The sequence below is a fragment of the Symphalangus syndactylus genome, chromosome 24 (assembly GCF_028878055.3).
Source record: "Symphalangus syndactylus isolate Jambi chromosome 24, NHGRI_mSymSyn1-v2.1_pri, whole genome shotgun sequence".
Classification (NCBI taxonomy): domain Eukaryota; kingdom Metazoa; phylum Chordata; class Mammalia; order Primates; family Hylobatidae; genus Symphalangus; species Symphalangus syndactylus.
The window spans coordinates 39,665,739-39,691,607 of NC_072446.2; the positions used below are offsets into that span (position 1 = coordinate 39,665,739).

Consider the following 25,869-nt stretch of genomic DNA (forward strand, 5'->3'; position numbering starts at 1 on the left):
CGGATCACGAGGTCAAGAGATCAAGACCATCCTGGCCAACATGGTGAATCCCCGTCTCTATAAAAATATCAAAATTAGCTGGTCATGGTGGTGTGCACCTGCAGTCCCAGCTACTCAGGAGGTTGAGGCGGGGAAATCACTTGAACCAGGGAGGCGGAGGTTGCAGTGAGCTGAGATCACACCACAAAAAAAAGAAAAAAGGAAAAAAAAAGAAAAAAGAAAAAAAAAAAAAAAAGGAATGCTAGCTTGGTATCCACCTAGTTTCACTAGTTTCACTAATGCTACCCTCTCAAACCCTTTAAAACCTTCTCTGTCCAACAAATTATCAAGGCCAAACTAGATACCCAGCCTTCTGGATCCCACCTATAAAGGCCAAAGTAGCATTTGTCCATGATATTGCTCATAACTATACACACATAACAAACACTAGATCACTAAAAAAAAATATATACTAAGACACTGGCTTTCACGTGGCACTCCTTTTAAGTCTGTATTCATGAGGTTATCAAAAATCTGTGGCTTGGCCAGGTGCAGTGGCTCACATCTGTAATCCCAGCACCTTGGTAGGCCAAGACAGGCAGATCACCTGAGATCAGGAGTTCGAGACTGGCCTGGCCAACATGGTGAAACCCTGTCTCTACTAAAAACACAAAAATTTGCTGGGCGTGGAGGCAGGCACCTGTAATCCTAGCTACTTGGGAGGCTGGGGCAGGAGTATCGTTTGAACCCGAGAGACAGAGGTTGCAGTGAGCCGAGCTCGTGCCACTGCACTCCAGCCTGTGTGACAGAGCAAGACTCCATCTCCAAAAGAAAAACAAAAAAAACCTATAGCTAGTAATTAAGGTCACTCTTAGAACCTTATCTTGAGGTAAAGCAACAGTTATAACCTAAGAAGCCCCAAGTCAGTGTTTCAGGCCTGCACTGGCCACAGTAGCCATCAACCACATGTGTCTATATAAACACTTAAACATGGCCAGTGCCACTGAGATGAGCTGCAAGTATCACATACACACCTGATTTCGAAGACCTAGCAGAGTCTTCAAATGTAAAACAGGTCATTCATAATTATTTATATTTGATTATATGCTGGAGTATTTTTTTTTTACATATTAGATGATGTGTTGCTAAAATTAGTTTTACCTGTTTCTTTTTATTCCTTTTTTTTTTTTTTTTTTTTTGAGACGGAGTCTCACTCTGTCACCCAGGCTGGAGTGCAGTGGCGCAATCTCGGCTCACTGCAAGCTCCGCCTCCCGGGTTCACGCCATTCTCCTGCCTCAGCCTCTCCGAGTAGCTGGGACTACAGGCGCCCGCCACCACGCCCGGCTAATTTTTTTGTATTTTTAGGAGAGACGGGGTTTCACCGTGGTCTCGATCTCCTGACCTCGTGATCCGCCCGCCTCGGCCTCCCAAAGTGCTGGGATTACAAGCGTGAGCCACCGCGCCCGGCCTTTTTTATTCTTTTTAATATAGCTACTAGACCATGTAAATCAGGTACATCACACTTCTGACTCACCTTCTACTTTCATTGGACAGCACTGCTTTGGACTAAAATCAACTAAAAGTAAATTTCTCCAGGACAACTTAAGAATGTAGAATCTTTGCAGATCTCCCCAGGATACGAATACCACAAGGTAGTGTATGCAGATACACTGTTCTTCCCATAGCCTGACAAGCCCACGTGGCTCCATTTTCCATATTTACAAAGGGCTGCAAATGTAAACACTTTCAGGAGGGACCAGATAATATAAATGAGCCAAGAGAGGTGGTAACAGGTATGGGAAGGACTTTGACAACCTGGAGACAAATCCTTTATATTTAATAAATAAATAAATAAATAAAACTCTGTGCAGGCCAAACACAGTACTTCTATGTCAGGGTTGAACCAGCTGGGTATGAGCATTTGATCCCAGCCTTCCAGGATCAACAAAGCACCTGGTTAGTGACCTTAAGCCTCTGCCACCTTAGCCTCTCAATGTTCCCCAGCAGCGATGGACATACAACAGAGTTACAAGCCTCTTCAAGACCACAATCCCTCTCAACCTCGACTGTTGAAGTTCTACAACACCAACTGTCCAAAGCAGCTAATTCTGGTCACTCTCTCAGGGATGGAAGCCTCCTCAGATCCCAATCACACTCTCCCCCATAAGAGTTGTGGTTCTTGCCTTCCGTAACCCTCATCTGGGACTTGATCACAGGCAGGCACTAAGTCCATCTTCTCCAACTGTATCAAACTGTCTAGGTCTAGGTCAGATCTCCCATGCCTTGGTATTCTCATCAACGCTTAGCAGCAATTTGCCCAGAGTAATTATCTGGTGAGTACTTACAGTTTCCAAAGGTGGGTGCAAGGAAGAGAAACATCTGTATACCTTAGATAAATCAAATAACCTCTTCCTCAATTCCCCATTCAGCAGGGACTGACTGATCTAGGTTCTGGAGACAGGTATACCTGGGTTCAAATCCTAGTTCAAGTTATTTAACCTCTCCAAGCCTCACTATCCTTATGTGTAAAACCTCACAGGGTTGCTGCGAAAGTGAAATTCAGTGCTTACACTGTGCGTGACATAAGCACTTTTAAAATGTTAGCTACGGCTGGGCGCTGTGGCTCACGCCTGTAATCCTAGCACTTTGGGAGGCCGAGGCAGGTGGATCACAAGGCCAGGAGATCAAGACCATCCCGGCTAACACGGTGAAACCCCCGTCTCTATTAAAAATACAAAAACTTAGCCAGGCTTGGTGGCCGGCGCCTGGAGTCCCAGCTACTGGGAAGGCTGAGGCAGGAGAATGGCGTGAACCCAGGAGGCGGAGCTTGCAGTGAGCCGAGATCGTGCCACTGCACTCCAGCCTGGGCGACAGAGCGAGACTTCGTGTCAAAAAAATAAAAATAAAAGTAAATAAATAAATAAATAAAATGTTAGCTACTTCTGTTATGACCATTCATGCATATTATTTCACACAAGCCAAAAAAAAAAAAAAAAAAAAAACTGGTTCCTGTGAACTTTTAAAGAACATTATTCTACTCTATCAAGACCATGAACAAGAACCATAATCATCACAGTCTTTTATCCACTGACATTTATCCCACTGGTATTGGCAACAAACACCATTCCAGGCACTTCACATTCAGCTCATATAATCTGCTCAACTGCTGTGAGCAAGTATCAGCCCCACTTCACACATGAGGCAGTGAAGTTCAGAGAGGCTAACTGACTTGTCCAGGTAGAAGTTAACTGACAGAGCCACTCCTACTTCTCCCCCAGTCTATGGAACCCCAAGCCTGGGCTCCATCACCCAGGGCAAGAGCTGAGTGGAGAGCAGCCACACCGCAGAACCTGGCATGCTCTCTCTTGGAGAGCACAGATCAAGTCGCTGCTACCCGGCCTCAACATTAACCACTCTTTACTCTCTCGTATTTCTTTCTGAAACTGCTTCCTGTGTTTGAAATCCATGTCTTGAAATAGTTACAGAAGTCTCTCCTTGTTCTCCGAGGCTTCTGTACTTCAAAGTAACAGCCCCAGCAGGTGCTCAAGTCAGCCACACCCACTCCAAGGATGAGGATGGTGACCCAGTCACCTGGACACCTCCAAAGCACCTAAGACCACGGGGCACACACAAATGAAAGAATGAAAAAGTGAAATGTGGGCCAGGCGCAGTGGCTCATGCCTGTAATCCCAGCACTGGGAGGCCAAGGCGGGTGGATCATCTGAGGTCAGGAGTTGGAGACCAGCCTGGCCAATATGGTGAAACCCTGTCTCTACTAAAAATACAAAAATCAGCCAGGCGTGGTGGCGCACGCCTGTAGTCCCAGCTACTCGGGAGACTGAGACAGAAGAACCCCTTGAACCTGGGAGGCGGAGGTTGCAGTGAGCTGAGATCGTGCCACTGCACTCCAGCCTGGGCGACACAGCAAGACTCCATCTCAAAAAAAGAAAAGAAAAAAGTGAAATGTGATCTTTGGGCAGGTTCTCACTGTCCTGATCTCTTAGGAGTTTGAGTGTAGGTCATGAGAGGTTCTGCATTAGAGATCAATTCCCTCAAGTTTCAGGACTTGGCTTTTAGAAAAGTAAAAGGATGCAATCCCAAACTCACTGGAATCACATAGCATCCCAGATTTTTTCAATGGAGCCAGGCATGGTGACTCACACCTGTAACTCCAGCACTTTGGGAGGCTGAGGCAGGGGGACCACTTGAGCTCAGGAGTTAGAGACCAGCCTTGGCAACATAGTGAGACCCTATCTCTATTTTATTAAAAAAACTTTTTTAATAAAACAAAATTTTAAAAATAGAATTAGCAAAAAGAATCATCTGAAAGCAAGCAAACCAACCAACTACAAGGATTAGTGGGAAAATGTCTAAAAGTCTGAAGCTTGTTTTGATCCACAGAGACCTCTGACAGGTGCGTGCCTTAAGGACATTTACTCCTGAAGAAGACATTTCGAATCACCCAATTACTAAGAACAGAACCAGAAGAGCCACAGGCTTTTCATACCAGCTCCACTCTGAATTCTAATCTCCAGTGACCCCAGTCTAGGACTCAGCAGAGAGACTGCGGAATCCTTTTTATTAAATTATTCAAAAAGGAGACCTCCTTTATCTTTCATTCTCCGAATCCCAGGTCCCTGGCAGCATTCCAGAAACATTCAACGGGATTCTAGTCTAGGCACTGGCTTCTGAGCACAGGCTTCTGCCACACTAAGCGAGCCCAGGCACACCTGATCCCTCCCTTACATCTCCACATTCATGCTCCCCGCACAGCACCTGAGGCACAAACATGTCACATGCTCTGGCAAGCAAACAAGGCAGGTGTTCATCTAAGAACACGGATAAGGCACCCCGACCACTGCAAGGATCCTATCCCCCAAGGTGACTCACGTGCTAAACACAGGGGTGCCCACCTGCTGCATCAACTCAGCTGCCTCGTCGTCTCCGTTGCCCACACCAGGGTTCTTTCGCACCACACCAGGGCCAGCCTTAGGAGCCGCAGCAGTTCTCTGTGTTGAGATGGGCCTCTGGGGAGCTGAAAAAGAGAGCACAGGTTTTTGAAAAGGAGTAATTCCAGCCCAAACAAACAAAAAATCCACAAGACAACATGGAGAAGCTGTGACCAACTGCCTCCCACAGGTGTTCAGTGAAGGGAACCAATGCGAGAGAGCCCCCGCATGCAAGACAACACTCCCACATTTGCCTACTCAGTGGTTTCTATCCTGGCAGCAGAGTTAAGTACCAATTTCTGTCATGATGTTTCATGTTGGGAATAAGTCCTTCAGTGAGGTCTTTTCTCCACTGTGGTGAACAGGACTATCATCTGAAAGGGGTACAGTCATTCTGGTGCAGAGATGATCCACCTTAACCCAGCTCTGACCAAATCCACTAACAGGTTGTTTCATGTTGGTTACAACAGCTAAGATTTAGTTAACACATCTACAAACCAAATCCAGCTTCGTAGAGCAAAGGCAAACTTCACAATAGGCATGAGCACACAGTCCTGGCTGTTGACAGGTGCCCACTGCTCCCCATCTGGAAAGTTAGGTCCCTCCTAACTCCTCACCTCAGACTCCTTGGACTGGAAGAGGGAGGGAATCCATAAGAGCAGGAGAGCCTGCTCTTCCCATGAATTGCTTTAAAATCTTTATCTCTGTTTACCTTTTAGGAGTTTAGAAGAGCGAGGAGAGAAAAGCATCACACTGACTAGTATTTATAGACGTCTCTCAGTATTTACGGCCAAAAACAGACAAAGACAAGAAAAAAGGAGTAAAGGAGCCAATCTATCTACAAGTAAAAATAATCAAGAATGGGCTAAACCTCAAGGTATATATATCATTGATGATTCACTTACTTAGCAATTATTTTGTAAAGTTTGCACATTACATGCCAGGTTTGGAAATATCTCATCTTCCTAACACCCCAAACTATAATCACAAGGCCTTTCACCCACAGTAATAGGCATTTCCTCTGGATGACTCTCTCTAGCACGTTTATCCCAAAGACTAAATGCTTAATGCACGTCTCCACTCAACTGGTAGCAGCATCTGAAATATGAAATGCACAGGGTTATCTATGCAGTTTCTCATTCTAAACAGGTAAAGAATAAAAAGTACTCAATATCTAGAGAAACGGGAACCCTCATATACTGCTGATGGGAACGTAAAGAGCTCAGGCACTTTGGAAAACAGGTAGTTCTGCAAAAGGTTAATTACAGAGTTAACACATGGCACAGCAATTAGCAATTCTGCTCCCAGAGTATATACTCTTGGGTCTGTAACTGAGAGAAATCAAAACTTATATGTCCACACAGAAGCTGTATATGAATGTTCACAGCAGCATTATTCCTATCTGCCATAAAGTGGGAAACAACGCAAATGACCATAAACTGCTGAATAAAATGAGATATAGGCATGCAATGAAATATTATTCCACAATAAAAAAGAATGAAGGACTGATACATGCTAGGGCATGGATGAATCTTGAAAACAGTAGGCTGAGCAAAAGAAGTCAGACACGAAAGACCACATATTCTATGACTCCACGTACAGGAAAAGTTCAGAACTGGCAAACCCAGAGACAGAAAGCAGGTAAGTGGTTGCTTAGGGCTGGAGGGAGGAGGGAAAGCTGGGGAAAGTGGGAAGTGACAACTATTAACTATGCACAAGGTTTCTTTCTTTCTTTCTTTTCTTTTTTTTTTTTTCTTGAGACAGAGTCTGTCTCTCTCACCCAGGCTGCAGTGTAGTGGTGCAGTCTTGGCTCACTGCAACCTCCACCTCCTGGGTTCAAGCGATTCTCCTGCCTCAGCCTCCTGAGTAGCTGGGATTACAAGCATGCGCCACCATGCCCAGCTAATTTTTGTATTTTAGTAGAGATGGGTTTTCACCATGTTGGCCAGACTGGCCTCAAACTCCTGACCTCAAGTGATCTGCCTGCCTCAGCCTCCCAAAGCGCTGGGATTACAGGCATGAGCCACTGCGCCCAGCACAAGGTTTCTTTTCAGAGTGATGAAAATGTTCTAAAATTGATTGTGGTGATAGTTACACAACTCTTTGGATATATTAAAAACCGTTTAACTTTATACTTTGAATATAAAAATATAATTATATGGCATGCGAATTGTCTCTCCATAAAGCTTTTTAGAAAGCACTCAACCTACTCTCTCTATCAGATGAACGAGCCTCTCTCTAGGTATTATGAAACCTTAACTAATATTCTTGCCATCCTCTGGAAGAGGAGAAATTAGCATCTCTAGAATATCTACCCTGCCCCAAAATATACACATTCTACACTACTGTAAACACATCTTGGGAAAGCTATCAAGCCGATACCCTTTTGAGAAGGTATGTAAAATCAGCCTCTCCCCTACCCCCTCGACTCTGCTAGCACCATAGCAAGCCAAAGTCACCTAGCAGCTGAAGTTCTAGGGCAGGTAGGGAAGCCGTGAGTATACGCAGGAAGCTGGTCTACAGACAGAATAACACAGACAGCCAACAGCAGTCCCTGAGAGACCTACACACCTCCTTCAAGGAGTTCAGCTCTGGTATAACTTCCCATCCTAGGGCTCTGTAAAAATGCCCTTGTTTTGGAACGAATTAATGCGCTCTTACATGAGCTAGCCTGATGGATTTCTAGAGCTTTGGCAAAACTGCATACAGTAACTTGTTCAAGTTTCAAAAACCCTCTGGGGCAAGTATTAGAATTCCCATTTTATAGAGGAGGAAACTGTGGGGCAGAGTTGAAGTTGCTTACACAGGGCTACAGATACCTAGGGACAAACACAGTTATCTGCCTGATGCCAGAATCCATGCTCTGGCCACATGCCTGGGATTATATTTCTTAAGATCCCTAAGCCTATGGCTACTGAAAAAATTCTAGTTGAACGCTGAATGAATATCTGGAACGCTATTTTTTGGAAATGTTTTGGTTTTTTTTTTTTTACCTGCACTGCTAGAACTGAGAGGTTTCTTCGGTTTATTCAGAGCTGGAGCAACAAGGGAAGGAGCCACTGCAGTTTCTTGACCTTGTCTGGCAGCCACAGGGTCATAGTCTTTTCCATCATAGTTTGCATCGAAAAACTTCTTGAACCACTGAACGAATTCAAAATTGTCCTGAAACTTTCCTTTTACTAATTTGTCCACAGGAATTATCTGCAGAGAAAAACAACTGTTTAGCCCAAAAAGAGGCTTTTGGCAAGCATCAAACTAGTCCACGTATCAATTCATTATAAAGCTCTGCCAAAAGGAGAAAAAAATATTTTAGAGACCTCAGGGCTAAGCCCCTAAATTTATAAAGCAAGTTTCACGCAGTTTGCCTTCAAGAGTACCTACACTTCCCAACCCCTCCCAACTCTCTCAAATGTATGAAAAGAAATCAGAAACAAAAAAGGAACAAGTACCATGTAAGTCACATACACATATCCATCCAAGCACATCCTAAGACGTGATACAAGTGTCATTATGATATAAAGAGTAGGTCCGCCATATAACTTGCATGGCCACAGTGCCTATCACAAAGCATGAAATCCATTGCACAGGCCAGGCACGGTGGCTCATGCCTGTAATCCCAGCCCTTAGGGAGGCCAAAGCTGGCAGACTGCTTGAGATCAGGAGTTTGAGACCAGCCTGGGCAACATGGTGGCACCTAGGGTCTACCAAAAATACAAAAAAATGAGGCAGGTGTGGTGGCATGAGCCTATGGTCCCAGCTCCTTGGGAGACTGAGATTGGACTGCTTGAGCCCAGGAGACAGAGGTTGCAGTGAGCCGAGACTGTGCCACTGCACTCCAGCCTGGGTGACAGAGAGACCCCATTAAAAAAAAGGGAAGAAAAATCCATTGCACAAACCAACCAAAGGCATCTACAATGAACTGTGTTCAAGAAAATTCTGGGCCAGGCGTGGTGGCTCACACCTGTAATCCCAACACTTTGGGAGGTCAAGGTGGGTGGATCACTTGAGGTCAGGAGTTCGAGACCAGCCTGGCCAATATGGTGAAACCCTGTCTCTACTAAAGATACAAAAATTAGCTGGGTGTGGTGGCAGGCGCCTGTAATCCCAGCTACTCAGGAGGCCGAGGCACGAGAGTCACTTGAACCCGGGAGGTGGACGTTGCAGTGAGCTGAGACTGCGCCACTGCACTCCGGCCTGGGCAACAGAGCGAGACTCTGTCTCAAAAAAAAAAAAAAAGAAAAGAAAAGAAAAAAGAAAAGAGAATAATTCTAACCTGAAAATAGATCAAGATGCAGAATCAGTCTCAGGATAAATTTTTACAAAATGACATGTTTTCCAAGTAATTCCAAATCCTATTAAAACATGCTTGCTGGGGGCAGGGCTATGCACCTGCAATCCTAGCTATCTTGAGGACTGCTTGAGTCCAGGAATTTAGACCAGCACTGGCAACACAGCAAGACCTTATCTCAAAAAAAAAAAAACACCAATAAAAACACACACACAAAAAATAACAAATATACATAAGGACCCTGTAAGTATTTCTATTACACAAGAATACTGTGTTTTCAAGTATTCAAATCACTGAAGTGCTGGCCACAACTTAACTTTTTAATCTTTTTTAGAGATGGGGTCTTACTTTGTTGCCCAGGCTGGAGTCTCATGCTGCAATCACAGCTCACTGCTGCCTCAAACTCCTGAGTTCAAGTGATGCTCCTGCCTGAACCTCCAGAGTAGCTAGGACTACAGGCATGAGCCACCATGCCTGGCTTTTAACTATCTTTTAATCTCCAAAGATCCCAGTTGCAATGTATTACAAAAAGAATATATCCAATCATATATCCACCCCTCTGACAAATATAATTTTTAAAAATTACTTTGCATGATACTGAAACATTCACAAATATTACCTCTGTACTCACTTCAATAACCCAGAATACATAGGATAGAATTAGATATAAAACAAAATTGGCCATGCTAACCATTGAGTTACATGAGGGATCATTACACTATTTACTATTTATTATTTATACACTATTATTACTTTTATATACTTTAGACATTTTCCATATTCAAAAAATAAAATTCCATAATAATGAATGCAAAATTATTGTATATGAACTATATTTAAACTATGCCTGGAAAGTGATATTCTTATACTATAAATGCCTATTTTATATATTGTAGAGACAAAACTAAAATTAAAAAAAAAAAAACCCTGATTTCAAAATAAATAAAAAACAGACACACCAGCAAGATAATTGGGGGTGTTACTACCTTTGCCATAAAAAAAAAGTTATCCCCCCAAAAATGGCTTAAAAGCATAAACCCTTCACAAGGGTGGGGGAAGGGATAAACTACTTAATCTATTATCTACTAAAACAGAGGTAATGTTTGTGCTAAACATTAAATGTTTGTGCTAAACCATGCCTGGTGGACCATGTTTCTGTTACCTTCAAAAACCTTTGGGGGCAGAAAGGAGTTTTCCAGCACCCACCACGGAGCCTCCTTGTATCCTTCTATAAAAAGCCAAGTATTTCTAGAATCTTCTCCACCTCAGCCTCCAAAGTGCTGGGATTACGGGTGTGAGCCACCACGCCTGGCCTAGAATCTTCTCTACTGGAACTATTCTACACACAGTATGCTTTCACAGAAGTAAATCCAGATTAAGAGTGTTAGATTCCAGACTACTAGAGATTACACAGGAATTTTTTAAAAATAAAAATCACGGTACAAATTTACAGGCTGACTCCTCTAAACAGTTACTAACTTCACAGACGATGAAGAAAGAAACAAGCAAGGGGAATAGGGGCAAGAAGGTAGGGGAAACTGCTCCCAGTAAATTCTGTGTTAACTGAGAAAAGTTAACTAGATAAATTAAGAAAAAAAAGATAATGTCAAAAGTCATAAGCTAGCATCTATATCCTTAGTAACGATCATTAATTAAGGAACATTAACCACAATAAAAGATAACATTTACTTACTTTGTCAACACCCATTCTCTTAAAACCTGCTTGTAGTATTTTGAAGTTCTGGATGTACTCGTGTTCTAGCTTAGCTTGGAATTTCACTTTCTTCAAGGCAATGGAGCCAGGGAACAGCATGTCCATAAACTGACAATAGGCAGCCCCTGAATGAACAACAGCAACAGAAAAATACAATTAAAGAAGCAGCGTGAACTTCTTCCCAGACCCACTTAAACCAAATACAATTTTAAAAATTGTGAAGTAGACCTACAAAAACCAAAAGCTTCACTGACTTCATGTGAAGTCAATTTCTAAAATCTGTAACAAGACTGTGGTTTTCACCCCATATATTCTACAACATACTTGCAACCCAGAAGCCTATAACAAGGAGAAAAGGAGTGTTTCTACAAAATTTTAAAACTCCTGTTCTTTATTGGTAATCATCATGACAATAAAATGACCACTAGAAACAAAAATGAATGCCTAAAACACAGAAAAGAAAATAACAGAAGTGACATTTTCTGATTTTTCACAAAGATATACCCTCCTCTTCAGAAGGGGATTTCCAAGATCCATCCTTGATCTAGATTAAAAAACATTTTTTTCCCTAAGATGTCTGTCTCCCTGGGCTTTTTACATCTCTAAATACATTTAACCTATCATTTCTTTTCTTTTCTTTTTGAAACAGGGTCTCACTGTCGCCCACGCTGGAGTGCAGTGGCACAATCTCAGCTCACTGCAACTTCTGCCCCCCAGGCTCAAGTGATCCTCCCACCTCAGCCTCTGGAGTAGCGGGACTATATGCAAGTGCCACCAACGCCCAACTAGTTTTTTATTCTTTTTGTAGAGCACCCGGCCAACCCGTCATTTAATTAACAAAGTTGAATAGGAGACATTTTTGTGTTCCTCCATTAACTTTTATTTTTATTTTTTTGAGACAGAGTCTCGCTCTGTCACCAAGCTGGAGTGCAGTGGCGCGATCTCAGCTCACCGCAACCTCTACTTCCCAAGTTCAAGCAACTCTCTCAGGCCACTGCACTGTCTCAAAAAAAAAAAAAAAAAAAAAAAAAGCAAAACTCTGGCTCAAAAATAAATAAATAAAGACTACTATGATAAGGCCAGGCACAGTAGCTCACGCCTGTAATCTCAGCACTTAGTGAAGCAGGTGGATCACTTGAGTCCAGCAGTTCGAGACCAGCCTGGGCAACATGGTGAAACCCTGTCTCTACAAAAAATACCAAAATTAGCTTGGCGTGTTGGCATGCCCTTGTGGTTCCAGTTACTCGGGAGGGTGAGGGAGGAGGATCACTTGAGCCCAGGAGGTCGAGACTGCAATGAGCTATGATCACATCACTGCACTCCGGCCTGGGGGACAGAGAGAGACCTCGCCTCAAAAACAAAAAAAGAGACTATTGTAATAAATTATTGCAATATTTCACCCCATTTCATTCCTTCCCCCATTTGCCCATTTTTTTTTCCAAAGTGTTTTATTAGTGCTTAAACTTTCTAGGAAGATTATTTCTCTAATGCCTACAAACTGAACTCTCCTAATTCAGAGCAGGCTTCACCATGTACTTTACTGCCCTTCCAGGGCTAATTTGCCAAAGGAACAAGCTTGGGAAGCTAAACCAGTGGTTATAATAAGTAATCTGCAGAATTCAAGACTGCCATAAAATGCATATTCAACTTACTTGAGGTCAGGCCGAACCAGTTCTTTGCTGGTTCCAGCATGTTCAGTTACCGTTATTTTTGGAAAGTCAACATAAAGGAGAGCAGGGGCACTTCAGTGACCAGGGTGACATTCTTAGTTAAGAAAGGATCTTCAGAAGGTTAAGGCCTTGATTTTTGAGGTGACTGATTTATTTACTCATCCATCAGAAGTACACTGAGGGCATTCTTTTGTTTTTTTTTTTTTGAAACAGAATTTCGCTCTTGTTGCCCAGGCTGGAGTGCAATGGTGCGATCTTGGTTCACCGCAACCTCCACCTCCCAGGTTCAAGCAATTCTCCTGCCTCAGCCTCCCAAGTAGCTGAGATTACAGGCATGCGCCACCCTGCCTGGCTAATTTTGTATTTTTAGTAGAGATGGCGCTTCTCCATGTTGGTCAAGCTGGTCTCGAACTTCCGGCCTCAGGTGGTCCACGTACCTCGGCCTCCCAAAGTGCTGGGATTACAGGCGTGAACCATCACACCCGGCCAAACCAACTTTTTTTAAAAACCCAAATAGAAGATGATCTATTAAGCAACTATATCCACAGTGGCATTTTACCCAGTACTATTTTACACAACTTAAAAAAAAAAAAATTGCCCAAGCGTGGTGGCTCACACCTGTAATCCCAACACTTTGGAAGGCCAAGGCAGGCAGATCACCTGAGGTCAGGAGATCAAGACCAGCCTGACCAACATGGTGAAACCCCCGTCTCTATTAAAAATACAAAAAAATTGCCAGGCGTGGTGGCATATGTCTGTAGTCCCAGCTACTTGGGAACCTGAGGCAGGACAATCGCTTGAACCCGAGAGGCGGAGGTTGCAGTGAGCCGAGATCGCACCATTCATTGCACTCCAGCCTGAGAGACAGAACAAGACTCCATCTCAAAAAAAAAAAAAAGACAATGACTTATGAATGAAACTGGTTACCAAAATTGCACAGGAGTTAAAAAAAAAAAAAAAAAAAGTCAACGACTTATGCATGAAACTGGTCACCAAAATTGTACAGGAATAAAAAAAAAAAAATTCTTCTTTATTTCCCTATTTCTAAAAAGAGAAAGAATCAATTACATAAATATTGGCATCCAGTCCTCCTGATAGACTTTTATGGCGAGTATGATTCTCTTCATGTTTTTCTTTTTTAGAGACAAGGTTTTGTCATGTTGCCCAGGCTAGTCTCAAACTCCTGGGCTCAGGTGATCCTCTCACTTCGGCCTCCCAAAGTGCTGGATTACAGGCATGAACTACCACACCCGGCCTTTAATGTTTTTTTAATGAAGACCTAACTATTCATAATCAGAAGAAAATGAGCTTCCTATCTTCTGTTTTGGTTTGCTTTATGTAAAGCAAGGGAAAAATCAAGGAGGTGCTTGAAGACTTAGGCAAAAATGTTTGAAGAGGCCGGGCGTGGTGGCTCAAGCCTGTAATCCCAGCACTTTGGGAGGCTGATGCGGGCAGATCACGAGGTCAGGAGATCGAGATCATCCTGGCAAACACGGTGAAACGCCGTCTCTACTAAAAATACAGAAAAATTAGCCAGGCGTGGTGATGGGCGCCTGTAGTCCCAGCTACTCGGGAGGCTGAGGCAGGAGAATGGTGAGAACCACGGAGGCAGAGCTTGCAGTGAGTGGAGATCTCCAGACTGGGCGACAGAGCGAGACTCTGCCTCAAAAAAAAAAAAAAATGTTTGAAGAGATAACTTCCTTGATCAGAAATGTGACTTGATAAAACCAGTCCCTCAGAAAGGGTGCAGACTTACGCAATATAACAAAAGGGAAGGTGGGGGCTGGGAACTTAGAGGGAACTTAGTGTTCAGTCAGGAGGCCACTGCAGAAGCAGTCAGCAATCTGAGAAGGGGCTGGATCTAGAAGATCTTTCAGAAGACAAATAAAACTGTGAATTAGCCTCAAAAGATGCTTCTCAGGCCTGGGACACTGGAAGAAAGGTGGAATCATGGCCCCAAATGGAGTACCTGAAAAAGGGAGCTAGCCTGAGGAGAAAACAAAGCTGAGATTTTAAGTAATGACAGGTAGGGCAAAAGTATCCCATAAACAGAAATATCAGACCAGATCTGAGCTGGGGGAGGCCTGGTTACGGGTATGATAACACACTCTCACACCAGGAGGACCATGTCATTAGCAGTGCAGCAGAAGCAAGATCGCCAAGCTGTCTTACATGAACTCAACGGCTGTCGGGGCCCCACATTAAGCTGAGGAGAAAGGAATCCACCATTTGCCTGGGAACATCAACATCTTTGCTGCGAAGGAACCCATAAAGGAAGCCAGGCTGGAGGGAGAAGACAAGGAGGAGAAGGGGAGAGCCGAATACATTCAGTGAGGCCCCTCTACGTGTGCAGAGGACCAAGCTGTGCTCCTGAGAAAATGCAGAGGGGCCTGAATATGGAATGCAACACAGGAACAATTCACAAAAGCAACCAGTACTCCCTTTCTGACAAAAACAAGCTCTCGTAAAAATCATTCTCTTTGACCAGGTTTTTCCTCATGATGACTATCTTTCCAAAATACTTGATGACTAGCTCTCCAAACTACGGAGACTACAGAATGTATTAATGAATCTTGAAACAATCTGCCAACTCTTTCACTGAAAGTTATCCTTGCCTAATCTCCCTCTACCAGAGCCAAGCAGAGGCTCAGCTCACTGTTGGCGGTAGGAGAGCCCAGTGCTGACAAAATTTGGCCACTTCACAGGCAGCCGGCAGATTAACACAGGACCTCAGCACTTTGCCCTCTCAAGGAAGAAATGTATTCCTACTTTGTAAAGCTGCGTTTAGTGGAGAACTCTGGTCTGCTAGATCCTCTGCTCATCAGAGATGAGGTTATGAAGGATCTGGCACCAGCGTCAAAAGCTCCTGAACTCTCCTTGGGCCTCGGTAAGCACAAGGAGTTGAGGAGCCTCACTTTCTCTGACTCCAAACCCCTGGCCGCGGGCCTTCTTCAGAGAGACAATGTCTGTGTCTCATCCTGTCTGCTCTCGTACTGGAAGCAAGACCTCATTTTCTAAACACCAATATGAAACACAATGCAACCATCTACACACTCCAAGAGACATCCTATACGGCTTTCAAGAAGACTAGCTATGAATGAACAAGTTTGTTTACAAATCACAGTTAAGTGTCCTGCACTTACCCTTTTCTACAGAGAAAAGGCACTTTATCTGGGAAAAGTAGCAGACATGAGACAAAACTGACATACCGCCCAGGCGCGGTGGCTCACACCTGTAATCCCAGCACTTTGGGAGGCCGAGGTGGGCAGATCACAAGGTCAGGAGTTCAAGACCAGCCTGACCAACATGGTGAAACCCCCTCTCTAGTAAAAATACAAAAATTACAGGTGGCGCGCACCTGTAATCCCAGCTACTCAGGGGGCTGAGGCAGGAGACTCGCTTGAACCTGGGAGGTGGAGGTTGCAGTAAGCTGAGATCACGCCACTGCACTCCAGCCTCCAGTCTCAAAAAGAAAAAAAAAAAACAAAAAACTGACATACCCCACAGATTTTATAGTGAAACAGTATCACTGTAATTAACTATATGTAATTTACATTTGCAATTTACATTTGTTTAATCTCCTCCAAATGTTTCTATAAAAGATATAACATGTATGCAGCAGGATGCATGTGGGCTGTGTGCTCAGAAAGATCTGGTTCAAAACCAGGTTCTGTAATACATAAGCTGTGCCCCAGGGTTAGTCTCCTCATCTGTAAAAGGAGGATGTGCCCCCCACCAAATGACCTGCACTCATTTCCAGGGTCTGGCACACAATCAGTTATCTGAGAGCTATTATTATAGATGATTCTCACACCGGCCAACAAGTGGGCCAGGCATCACTGCCCCACTTCACAGATGAAGAACTAAGACATTAAGGGTCTTGTCAAAAGTCACATGGCTCAGAGCAGACTGAAGCCTCTTTATGCCCAGTCCTGTCCGCAACAGCTCCCTGCCTGAATGAGACAAACCTAGAGCCCGATCAGCATATATACAACTTATCTAAACATTAAAGATCACATTTTCCAATTAACTAAGTGAAACAGACTTTGGAATATATTTACAGAAAAAGGTAAATTTTAGAGGGAATTGCTGGTAAAAAGCTGGCTCCAGTGAAAACTAGGATGACCTCATCCCCACATCAGTCACAGAACACAGGTCAAACAAGTGCTTTAAAAGCCTCACACAAACGGGGATAGGGAAATGAATGAGGAAACCAATAGAAAATGGTGGGGGGGGACACAGCACAGATCTAACGCTAACAACCTGTTGTCTATGATCAGCAAAGTAATTAATGCTGAATAAACACGACTCTTGGGCACCACTGTGTTACTGTACAGCTTCCTAGGTAGCCTCCATCTGACCATCCGTAAAACCAAGATTAAATACACCTCACCAAGGAAATAACAAGACAAGCCAATGAAACTAAGACCGAGACTAGGACCCAGCTATAAAATAAGCAAGGGCAGAAGCTGAACTCAAAAAAAAGAAAAAATCCTACAAGCAATGGCAATAATTTTTTTTTTTTTTTTTTTTTAGATGGAGTCTCACTCTGTCACCCAGGCTGGAGTGCAGTGGCGCCATCTCGGCTCACTGCAACCTCCGCCTCCCAGGTTCAAGCGATTCTCCTGCCTCAGCCTCCTGGGTAGCTGGACTACAGGTGCGTGCCACCAAGCCTGGCTAATTTTTTGTATTTTTAGTAGAGACGGGGTTTCACTACGTTGGCCAGGCTGGTCTCGAACTCCTGACCTCATGATCCACCCGCCTCGGCCTCCCAAAATGCTGAGATTACAGGCACGAGCCGCCACACCCGGCCAAGCAATGGCAGTAATTTAAGATTGATCCAGGGCAGGCACAGTGGCTCATGAATAGTGAGTGAACAGTAGCTGGCTTGAACAGTGGAATTATAAGGCATTTTTTTGTTTTCTTCTTTCTAGTTTCCCACATGTCATACAATTAGCATACATAGAAAGAGACCATGTTTTTGTTCGTTTTAAATCATTACTTCTTTTTAGTTTTTTTGAGACGGAGTCTCGCTCTTGTCACCCAGGCTGGAGTGCAGTGGCGTGATCTTGGCTCGCTGTAACCTCCACCTCCCGGGCTCAAGCGATTCTCCTGCCTCAGCCTCCAGAGTAGCTGGGATTATAGGCGCCTGCCACCACCCCCGGCTAATTTTTTGTAGTTTTAGTAGAGAGGGGGTTTCACCATGTCGGCCAGGCTGGTCTTGAACTCCTGACCTCAGGTGATCTGCCTGCCTCAGCCTCCCAAAGTGCTGGGATTACAGGCGTGAGCCACCACACCGAGCCTTTAAATCATTATATCTTTGCCAAATTGTTGTTAAACAGTAGTTCCATAAAATTGTGGCTGAAATGATATTTGCTTGACTTTGATCTTGTACTTCTTGGGAATAAGAAATGCCACTGATGAACTGACATAAAACTAGAACAGCAGACAGTAGTTAGTACAATTACTGTCCTCAAATAAAACATGCAATCTGGATGCACAATAATAGACACCAAGAAGTCGGGACTGAGCTTCAGGCCTCAGAATGCAGTCTCTACAGCAGAAGATGGTGGACCTGCAGGCCAGAGCATACCCTTTATTTAAGTACAGTTCCAGCCAGGCATGGTGGCTCATGCCTGTAATCCCAGCACTTTGGGAGGCTGAGGCAGGCAGATCATTTGAGGTCACGAGTTCGACCTCATGGTGAAACCCTGTCTCCACCAAAAATACAAAAAAATCAGCCAGGTGTGGTGGTGCATGCCTGTAGTCCCAGGTACGTGGGAGGCTAAAGTAGGAGAATCGCTTGAACCCGGGCGGCGAAGGTTGCAGTGAGCCAAGATTGCACCACTGCACTCCAGCCTGGGCGACAGAGACAGACCCCATCTCAAAAAAAAAAAAAAAGGCCGGGCGTGGTGGCTCACACCTGTAATCCCAGCACTTTGGGAGACCGAGGCAGGCAGATTACGAGGTCAGGAGATCAAGACCATCCTGGCTAACACAGGAAACCCCATCTCTACTAAAAAAAAATACAAAAAAATTAGCCAGGCGGCCGGGCGCGGTGGCTCAAGCCTGTAATCCCAGCACTTTGGGAGGCCGAGGCGGGTGGATCACAAGGTCAGGAGATCGAGACCATCCTGGCTAACACGGTGAAACCCCGTCTCTACTAAAAAAAATACAAAAAATTAGCCAGGTGCGGTGGCGGGTGCCTGTAGTCCCAGCTACTCGGGAGGCTGAGGCAGGAGAATGGCGTGAACCCGGGAGGCAGAGCTTGCAGTGAGCCGAGATCGCGCCACTGCACTCCAGCCTGGGGGAGAGAGCAAGACTCCGTCTCAAAAAAAAAAAAAAAATTAGCCAGGCATAGTGGCGGGTGCCTGTAGTCCCAGCTACTCAGGAGACTGAGGCGGGAGAATGGTGTGAACCCGGGAAGCGGAGCTTGAAGTGAGCCGAGATCGTGCCACAGCACTCCAGCCTGGGCAACAGAGCGAGACTCTGTCAAAACAAAACAAAACAAAAAAAAGTTCCTTTTTGAAGCAGAAGCAAAGGCAGGGCTGAGAGGAAGAAACAGGGTGGCCCTAACAAAGACCCCGAACCCCTCTGTGTGGCTCTGCAGTCAGATACAGGCCTTCACATTCTTGAAAAACCTACAGGCTTTCCTAGAAAAATGATCTAGCAGATTTCTCTTACCTGAGCACAACTGTTCGATCTTTGTCAGATTCAATTGCAGAGACTCATTGATCCAGGCCAGCATGTCATGTCGACTTAGGTTATCACTGGTCACTGACGTTGAGTATACGTTCACTGCCATCTTCTAAAGCATGGGAAGAAAAGAGAATGGCCCATGTTACAGTAGGCATGCAAGTAAGGGCAAGTGTTTCCTAGAGAGTCACCAAAAGCAAACGTGTAGGAACACTCAATTTTATTTTATTTTGTTTTATTTTATTATGAGACAGAGTCTCACTCTGTCATCCAGGCTGGAGTGCAGTAGTGCAACCTCGACTCACTGCAATCTCCTGAGTTCAAGTGATTCTCCTGCCTCAGCCTCCCGAGTAGCTGGGATTACAGGCGTGCACCACCACATCCAGCTAATTTTTGTATTTTTAGTAGAGATGGGGTTTCACCATGTTGGCCAGGCTGGTCTTGAACTACTGGCCTCAGGTGATCCGCTCACCTTGGCCTCCCAAAGTTCTGGGATTACAGGTGTGAGCCACCATGCCCAGCCTAGGTACACTGACTTTTTAAGCCTCACCTTCTTCCCCAAGAAGCCAAACGAGAGACACTAAGATTCCAGCCATAGAACCTGGATTTCCACATACAAACATGACCTGAAATGAACTGCCCAACACCAGCCAGACTAAAATTGAGGCCCCATTTTAATGTGATTAATATACAATTCTAAACTACCAGAGGCACTAAATAAAAGGATGAGTAAGTGCTTTATGATGGGAGGCAGATGCACAAACGAGAATGCTTTCTGTTTAGAAAACATCAGCCCAAACTTACCCATTAAGATATCAAAATGTTTATAATTTTCTTCAGATAATGGTTTTTTGTTTGTTTCTTTTTTTTTTTTGAGACAGTCTTGCTCTGTTGCCCAGACTGGAGTGCAATGGCACGATCTCAACTCACTGCAACCTCCGCCTCCCAGGTTCAAGCGATTTTCCTGCCTCAGCTTCTCAAGTACCTGGGATTACAGGCGCATGCCACCATGCCCGGCTAATTTTTGTATTTTTAGTAGAGACAGGATTTCAGCACGTTGGCCAGGCTGGTCTAGAACTCCTGACCTCAGGTGATCCACCCGCCTCGGCCTCCCAAAGTGCTGGGATTACAGGCGTGAGCCACCACGCCTGGCCCGATGGGTTTTTATTAATTCCTATTTATAGTTGTCACTACTTCCCAAATTTTCCTTAAAGACTATACCGAGGCCAGGCACACTGGCACATGCCTGTAATACCAGCACTTTGGGAGGCTGATGTGGGAGGATCGCCTGAGTCCAACAGGTTGAGGCAGTGAGATCCTATTTCCAAAAAAAAAACCTATAAATTCTTTCATAATTGAAAAAGTAAATCAGCTTTTCAATACCTAGATATTAAAAAGGCAGTATCAAATGACCTTACAAGTGAAGAATCCTTGTAGTTAATTCTCTGCAGAGCTACCTGGGGATGGTAGGGCATCTGTGGGCCTAAGTGCCAGATACTTCACAGACACTTGTCGTTTAACCCTGACAGCCCTCTGCAAGGTTCACTTCATGTTCCTCATTTCACAGGTGAGGACAAGAGAGGCCCTGGGGTTGACAGGCAAGCCTGCCCAGCCCCAGCATCCACATTCTCTTCCCTCCCTTTTCTGCTAGGCTTTCAAATTCAAAACAATAAACACACAGCAATGAGTCTAATTTTCAAATGCTAGTAAATGTGGGCATTATTGTCTATAAGCACCAGTTTAGTCAACCCTCACTCATTCTACAAATGTTTACTAGCTCTACCACGTGCTAGGCACTGTTCTAGGGACCAGGAAACAGATAAGCAAGAGACAAGGTGCCTGTCCACAGGGAGTTCACATTCTAGCGGTACAAAGTCTGACACTGACCAAATACACCAACAAACATCATTTCATACCAACCACTTATGCAACGGCATTTACAGAATGTGGTCAGAGGAAGCCTCTCTGAGATGAGCAGTTGAGCTTAAGGATCAGAAGGAAGCAACCACATGAAGCTCTAGAGATAGGGCACTCCAGCCCAGTGAGCAAGGAGAGCAGAGCCTGAGGTGGGAACGGAAGGAGTTAGGATTTTATTCTATTAAGAAATCCACTGTCGGGTTTGTTTTTTGAGGCAGGGTGTCACTCTGTCACCCAGGCTGGAGTGCAATGGCACAATCACGGCTCACTACAGCCCTGACTTCCCAGGCTCAAGCCATCCTCTTGACTCAGCTTCCCAAGTAGCTGGGACTCTGGGACTACAGATGGTCACCATCAAGCCCAGCTAATTTTTTAAATTTTTGTAGAGACCAGGTCTCATTTTGCCGCCCAGACTCAAATAATCCTCTGCCTCAGCCTCCCAAGGTGCTGGGATTACAGGCATGAGCCACCACGGCCAGGCACTTTCAGGTTTTAAGTGCGGTAGAATCTTGGTCTCATTACAGTTTGAAAAAGATCACATTGACTGCTAGTAGAGAACAGACAGTAGGGAGGGAAGACTCAAGATAAAGGCAGGCTAATCCAGATCTAAAATCCCTGGGCAGTCACCATGAGGACACACTATAAAATACCAGAGATTTCATAGTGACCTAGACACTTACAATTTTCTTCATTTCATAAGACAGCAACATTACCAGTAGGGAGGGGCAGGAGAAAGATGCAGAGCAATCTGGAACAATCCTGAGATCCCAGCCCTTTGCTCTCTTATGGTACTTCGTTCCCTCCACCTAGTGACTAGAGTTGGTCTTTCCACATTGGTCTCCTGCACTAAGCTGCTGCAAGCCTCCTGACTCACCAAGCACAGAATGTGACATCCAGAAGAGGCAAATCCACCCATCCAGTCCCCTTTTTATGGGGTGACTGAGGTCTGTAGAGGTCAATAACTTGCCAGGTCTGTGTCCCCTCACATGTCCCAGGCACCTCATAGTGTCTTGCACATAGCAAGCACTCACTACTTGTTTTCAGGTTGGCAGAACAGTGTCAAAGAGAGAAAAAATATATATATAAACCTGTCAGAAAGCAAATAATCAACACTGTTACACTCCCCAAATCAGCTGATAAAAAAAACCATGTTATGCAAGACACCAACACAATTTAGTTGCTGACTCCGCTGGGAAATTAATCCCTATGTTTCCAGAGCAATTCATTCAAACCTTTATGATAGGAAGTCCCACAATGAATTGTCATTATCTCGTTATTTCTGAACCATTCTCGAGCCAGATTTGGGCCAGGAAGCAATCCACTCGATGCAAACAGCTGAGGAGTTCAAGCCAGGAGGACACGGGTTTGAATGTGAGGCAGTCACTCATTAGTTGTGTGATCTTAGGCAAGTTGCTTAAACTCAATGTACCTCACTTACCTTACAAGTTAAAGCCACCTATCTGAAAAGGGTCATAGAAGGGTTTAAATTAGATAAGGTACATAAAATATTTGACATGGCACCAAATTTAAGAGGTATTAAACAAACAAGATGTAGGGTAGGGACCTTGTCTCACTCATCCTCCTATCTCCAGTGCCAAAAACAGTGCGCCTGAGACCTGCCAGCACCATCTCGCACGGAGATACACTGCAACAGTCTTCAAATTTGTCTGTGTCAATCTGTTCTTACACAGCAAACCAGAGAATTTTCTGAATCACAAATCAGAGCAAGTGTCTCCCTTGTTTAAAGTCCTTAAATGAACAAAATACTGTGCCCAAAATCAGGTACCAGAGACATTCAAACAAAAAAAACATGGTCCCAGCTGAGCACTTGTAATCTATTACGGCGACATTCCTATATATACTGTATTGTGTGCATCGTGCTGCTATAAAATCTAAGCAGCTGGTAAAGCCACGTGTGTCTCCTGACCACACCCCAGCTCAAAAAACGTTAATGGCCTTTCATCATCATATAATTTAAAACTTTCATTAGCAGTACATTAATACCTGGTCCCACGTGCTCCACAAACGCTGCAGCCACTAAATACATGGATTAGGCACCCTGTGGATGCACAATAAACATCCACCGACTCAATCAATTAATTGGCTCCTCCTGACAGTCAAAACAGAGCTCCAGCTCACCCTTCCTTCACAATTCCATCATTGGCAGCCATGGAGGACTCATGACTACCACACAAATCTCACCCTTACAAGGCTTCCTGATCCAGGTTTCCACCACCACCATGAAAAAGCTCCCTTGGCAGGGCGCGGTGGCTCACGCCTGTAATCCCAGCACTTTGGGAGGCAGAGGCTGGCGGATCACGAGGTCAGGAGATCGAGACCATCCTGGCTAACACAGTGAAACCCCGTCTCTACTAAAAATACAAAAAAAAAAAAAAAAATTAGCCGGGCGTGGTGGCGGGCGCCTGTAGTCCCAGCTACTCGGGAGGCTGAGGCAGGAGAATGGCGTGAACCCGGGAGGCGGAGCTTGCAGTGAGCCGAGATTGTGCCACTGCACTCCAGCCTGGGCGACAGAGCGAGACTCCGTCTCAAAAAAAAAAAAAAAAAGCTCCCTCAAGCCTACCCAAGAATCTTTCTTTCTTCAGCAGCTCTCCTAGCAAGATCCCAAACCTATACAAATTCAACGCTGGCTCTAAAGCACTCTATTACTTTCAAGGCACCACACTGAGCCCTATGTAAAGAGGGGGAAGGAGGTGCCACCAGAAAGGACCTTTGTGACCGTGGGCAAGTCACTTAAATCTTCCTGCATCACAAATGGCTCATCCTGTAAAATGGGTAAAACAGTATCTCTGCACAAAGTGGTGGTGAGGATTAAATAAAAATCTACATGAAAACACTTAAGCAGGGCCGGGCGCGGTGGCTCACGCTTGTAATCCCAGCACTTTGGGAGGCCGAGGCGGGCGGATCACGAGGTCAGGAGATCGAGACCACGGTGAAACCCTGTCTCTACTAAAAAAAAAAAAATACAAAAAAAAATTAGCCGGGCGTGGTGGCGGACACCTGTAGTCCCAGCTACTCGGAGAGGCTGAGGCAGGAGAATGGCGTGAACCCGGGAGGCGGAGCTTGCAGTGAGCCGAGATTGCGCCACTGCACTCCAGCCTGGGTGACAGAGCGAGACTCCGTCTTAAAAAAAAAAAAAAAAAAAAAAGGAAAGAAAACACTTAAGCAAAAGGCACATCACATCCTAAGCTTCCCTCTGTGCCAAAAACTGTGCTAAGCACTTTGACACACCACCACAAAGGGCACATCTGGATCTGTAGCTCTAGACCTCAGGGAGAAAGTGTAATAAAGACGTTAAGAGTGTAGACACTGAAGTCCCAGGTGTGGGTTCAGCCACTTGCTGGGCTGCATAAGACACTCCACCTCTCTGAGTCTCGGACCCCTCATTTGTAAAATGAAAGTAATCTCTCTTGCCAGGCGCGGTGGCTCACACCTGTAATCTCAACACTTCGGAGGCCGAGGCGGGCAGATCACTTGAGGTCAGGAGTTCGACAACAGCCTGGCCAACATGGCGAAACCTCGTCTCTACTAAAAATACAACAATTAGCCGGGCGTGATGGCGCGCGCCTGTAATCCCAACTACTCGGGAGGCTGAGGCACGAGAATAGCTTGAACCCGGGAGGCAGAGGTTGCAGTGAGCTGCGATGGTACCACTGCACGCCTGGGCGACAGAATAAAACTCCGTCTCAAAAAAAAAAAAGGAAGATAATCTCTCTTAAAGACAGTGTATTAAAAGACACAAAGCCACATGGAGCACTTAACACAGTGCTTGACACAAAACAAGTGCCCAACTAACAAAGAGCTGCTATTATCATTACTACTGTTACAGACATGCCATCGGAGAAGTAGATGCCCGGCCTAGCATAACCTCCCTCAATGGGCCCCAGGATCCTCATCCCCAAAATGGGGCAGAGGTCAAGCCCCGTCCTGCAGCATCCGAGGGCAACTGTGAAGCAGGGACTGAACTAGCACTGTTGATACCATCCCGTTATATTGTCCTCCTGCTCATCATAATGTGGATTCCTGGAGAGCAAATCTTTGTTCCCGGGAAAACAGCCAGGGTTTAGCACGGTGCCCAACACCTAGTGGGCACTCAATAAACACACACTGAAGAAAGGAGGGAGTCCAAGAGCTGGCTTACTTTCTGCCATACATCGCGCTAAGAGTTTAATGTGGGTAGTATTACTGTCTCCGTTTTACAGATGAGGAAGCTGAGGTCCACAGTGGTTAAAGCACCTCTCCAAGGTCACACAGCACGGAACTCAACCCAGGTCTGAATCCATCACCCGATCTCTCGGCCCTCAGGCAACACGGCCTCCCACAATGTGCGTCCCCCCAGATCTCCCAGGACGGCCCACCTCGCCCACGCCCTCCCAGGGCCCAACCACCCTGGGACCTCCAGCCGCTGCAGCGCATGGACCACACCTCAGCGGCGGCCCAGAAGCCCCCTACACCGCGTAGCAGCAGCCCCCACTTCCGGCCCGAGACCCCGCCCCCCTGAGCGGAGCGCAGCGCGCGCCCCGAGGCCCAGCCCGCGCGCGCCGGGTCACGGCCCCGCCCTTCCCCCACCCGGCTCGAACGGCACCGCCGTGTGGAACGGCCCTGGCGCTGTCCGTAGGGCCTGCACGCGCACGCCC

The 25,869-nt window shown here is 45.3% G+C and overlaps 1 protein-coding gene and 1 long non-coding RNA gene across 3 annotated transcripts in view; one reads left to right on the forward strand and one right to left on the reverse strand.

The window, feature by feature from the left end:
- MAPRE1 (microtubule associated protein RP/EB family member 1) overlaps positions 1-25,869 on the reverse strand; it is a 32,167-nt gene that overhangs the window by 6,107 nt on the left and 191 nt on the right. Inside the window, exons 1-5 of one of the 2 annotated variants that reach the window (XM_063633806.1) lie at positions 25,374-25,731; positions 19,286-19,409; positions 10,911-11,056; positions 7,923-8,130; positions 4,894-5,015 (exon numbers count right to left, since the gene is read on the reverse strand). In XM_063633806.1, the coding sequence (XP_063489876.1) occupies positions 4,894-5,015; positions 7,923-8,130; positions 10,911-11,056; positions 19,286-19,406 (597 nt within the window). In that variant the 5' untranslated portion in view covers positions 19,407-19,409; positions 25,374-25,731. Of the gene's footprint in view, positions 1-4,893; positions 5,016-7,922; positions 8,131-10,910; positions 11,057-19,285; positions 19,410-25,373; positions 25,732-25,869 lie in introns of those variants that run through there. The other variant, XM_055266778.2, reaches the window with a different exon arrangement.
- LOC134735867 (uncharacterized) lies at positions 1,534-25,552 on the forward strand. The gene is made up of 4 exons (XR_010119430.1): positions 1,534-1,635; positions 5,649-5,806; positions 6,343-6,570; positions 25,435-25,552. It is a non-coding gene; the product is annotated as an uncharacterized lncRNA (long non-coding RNA).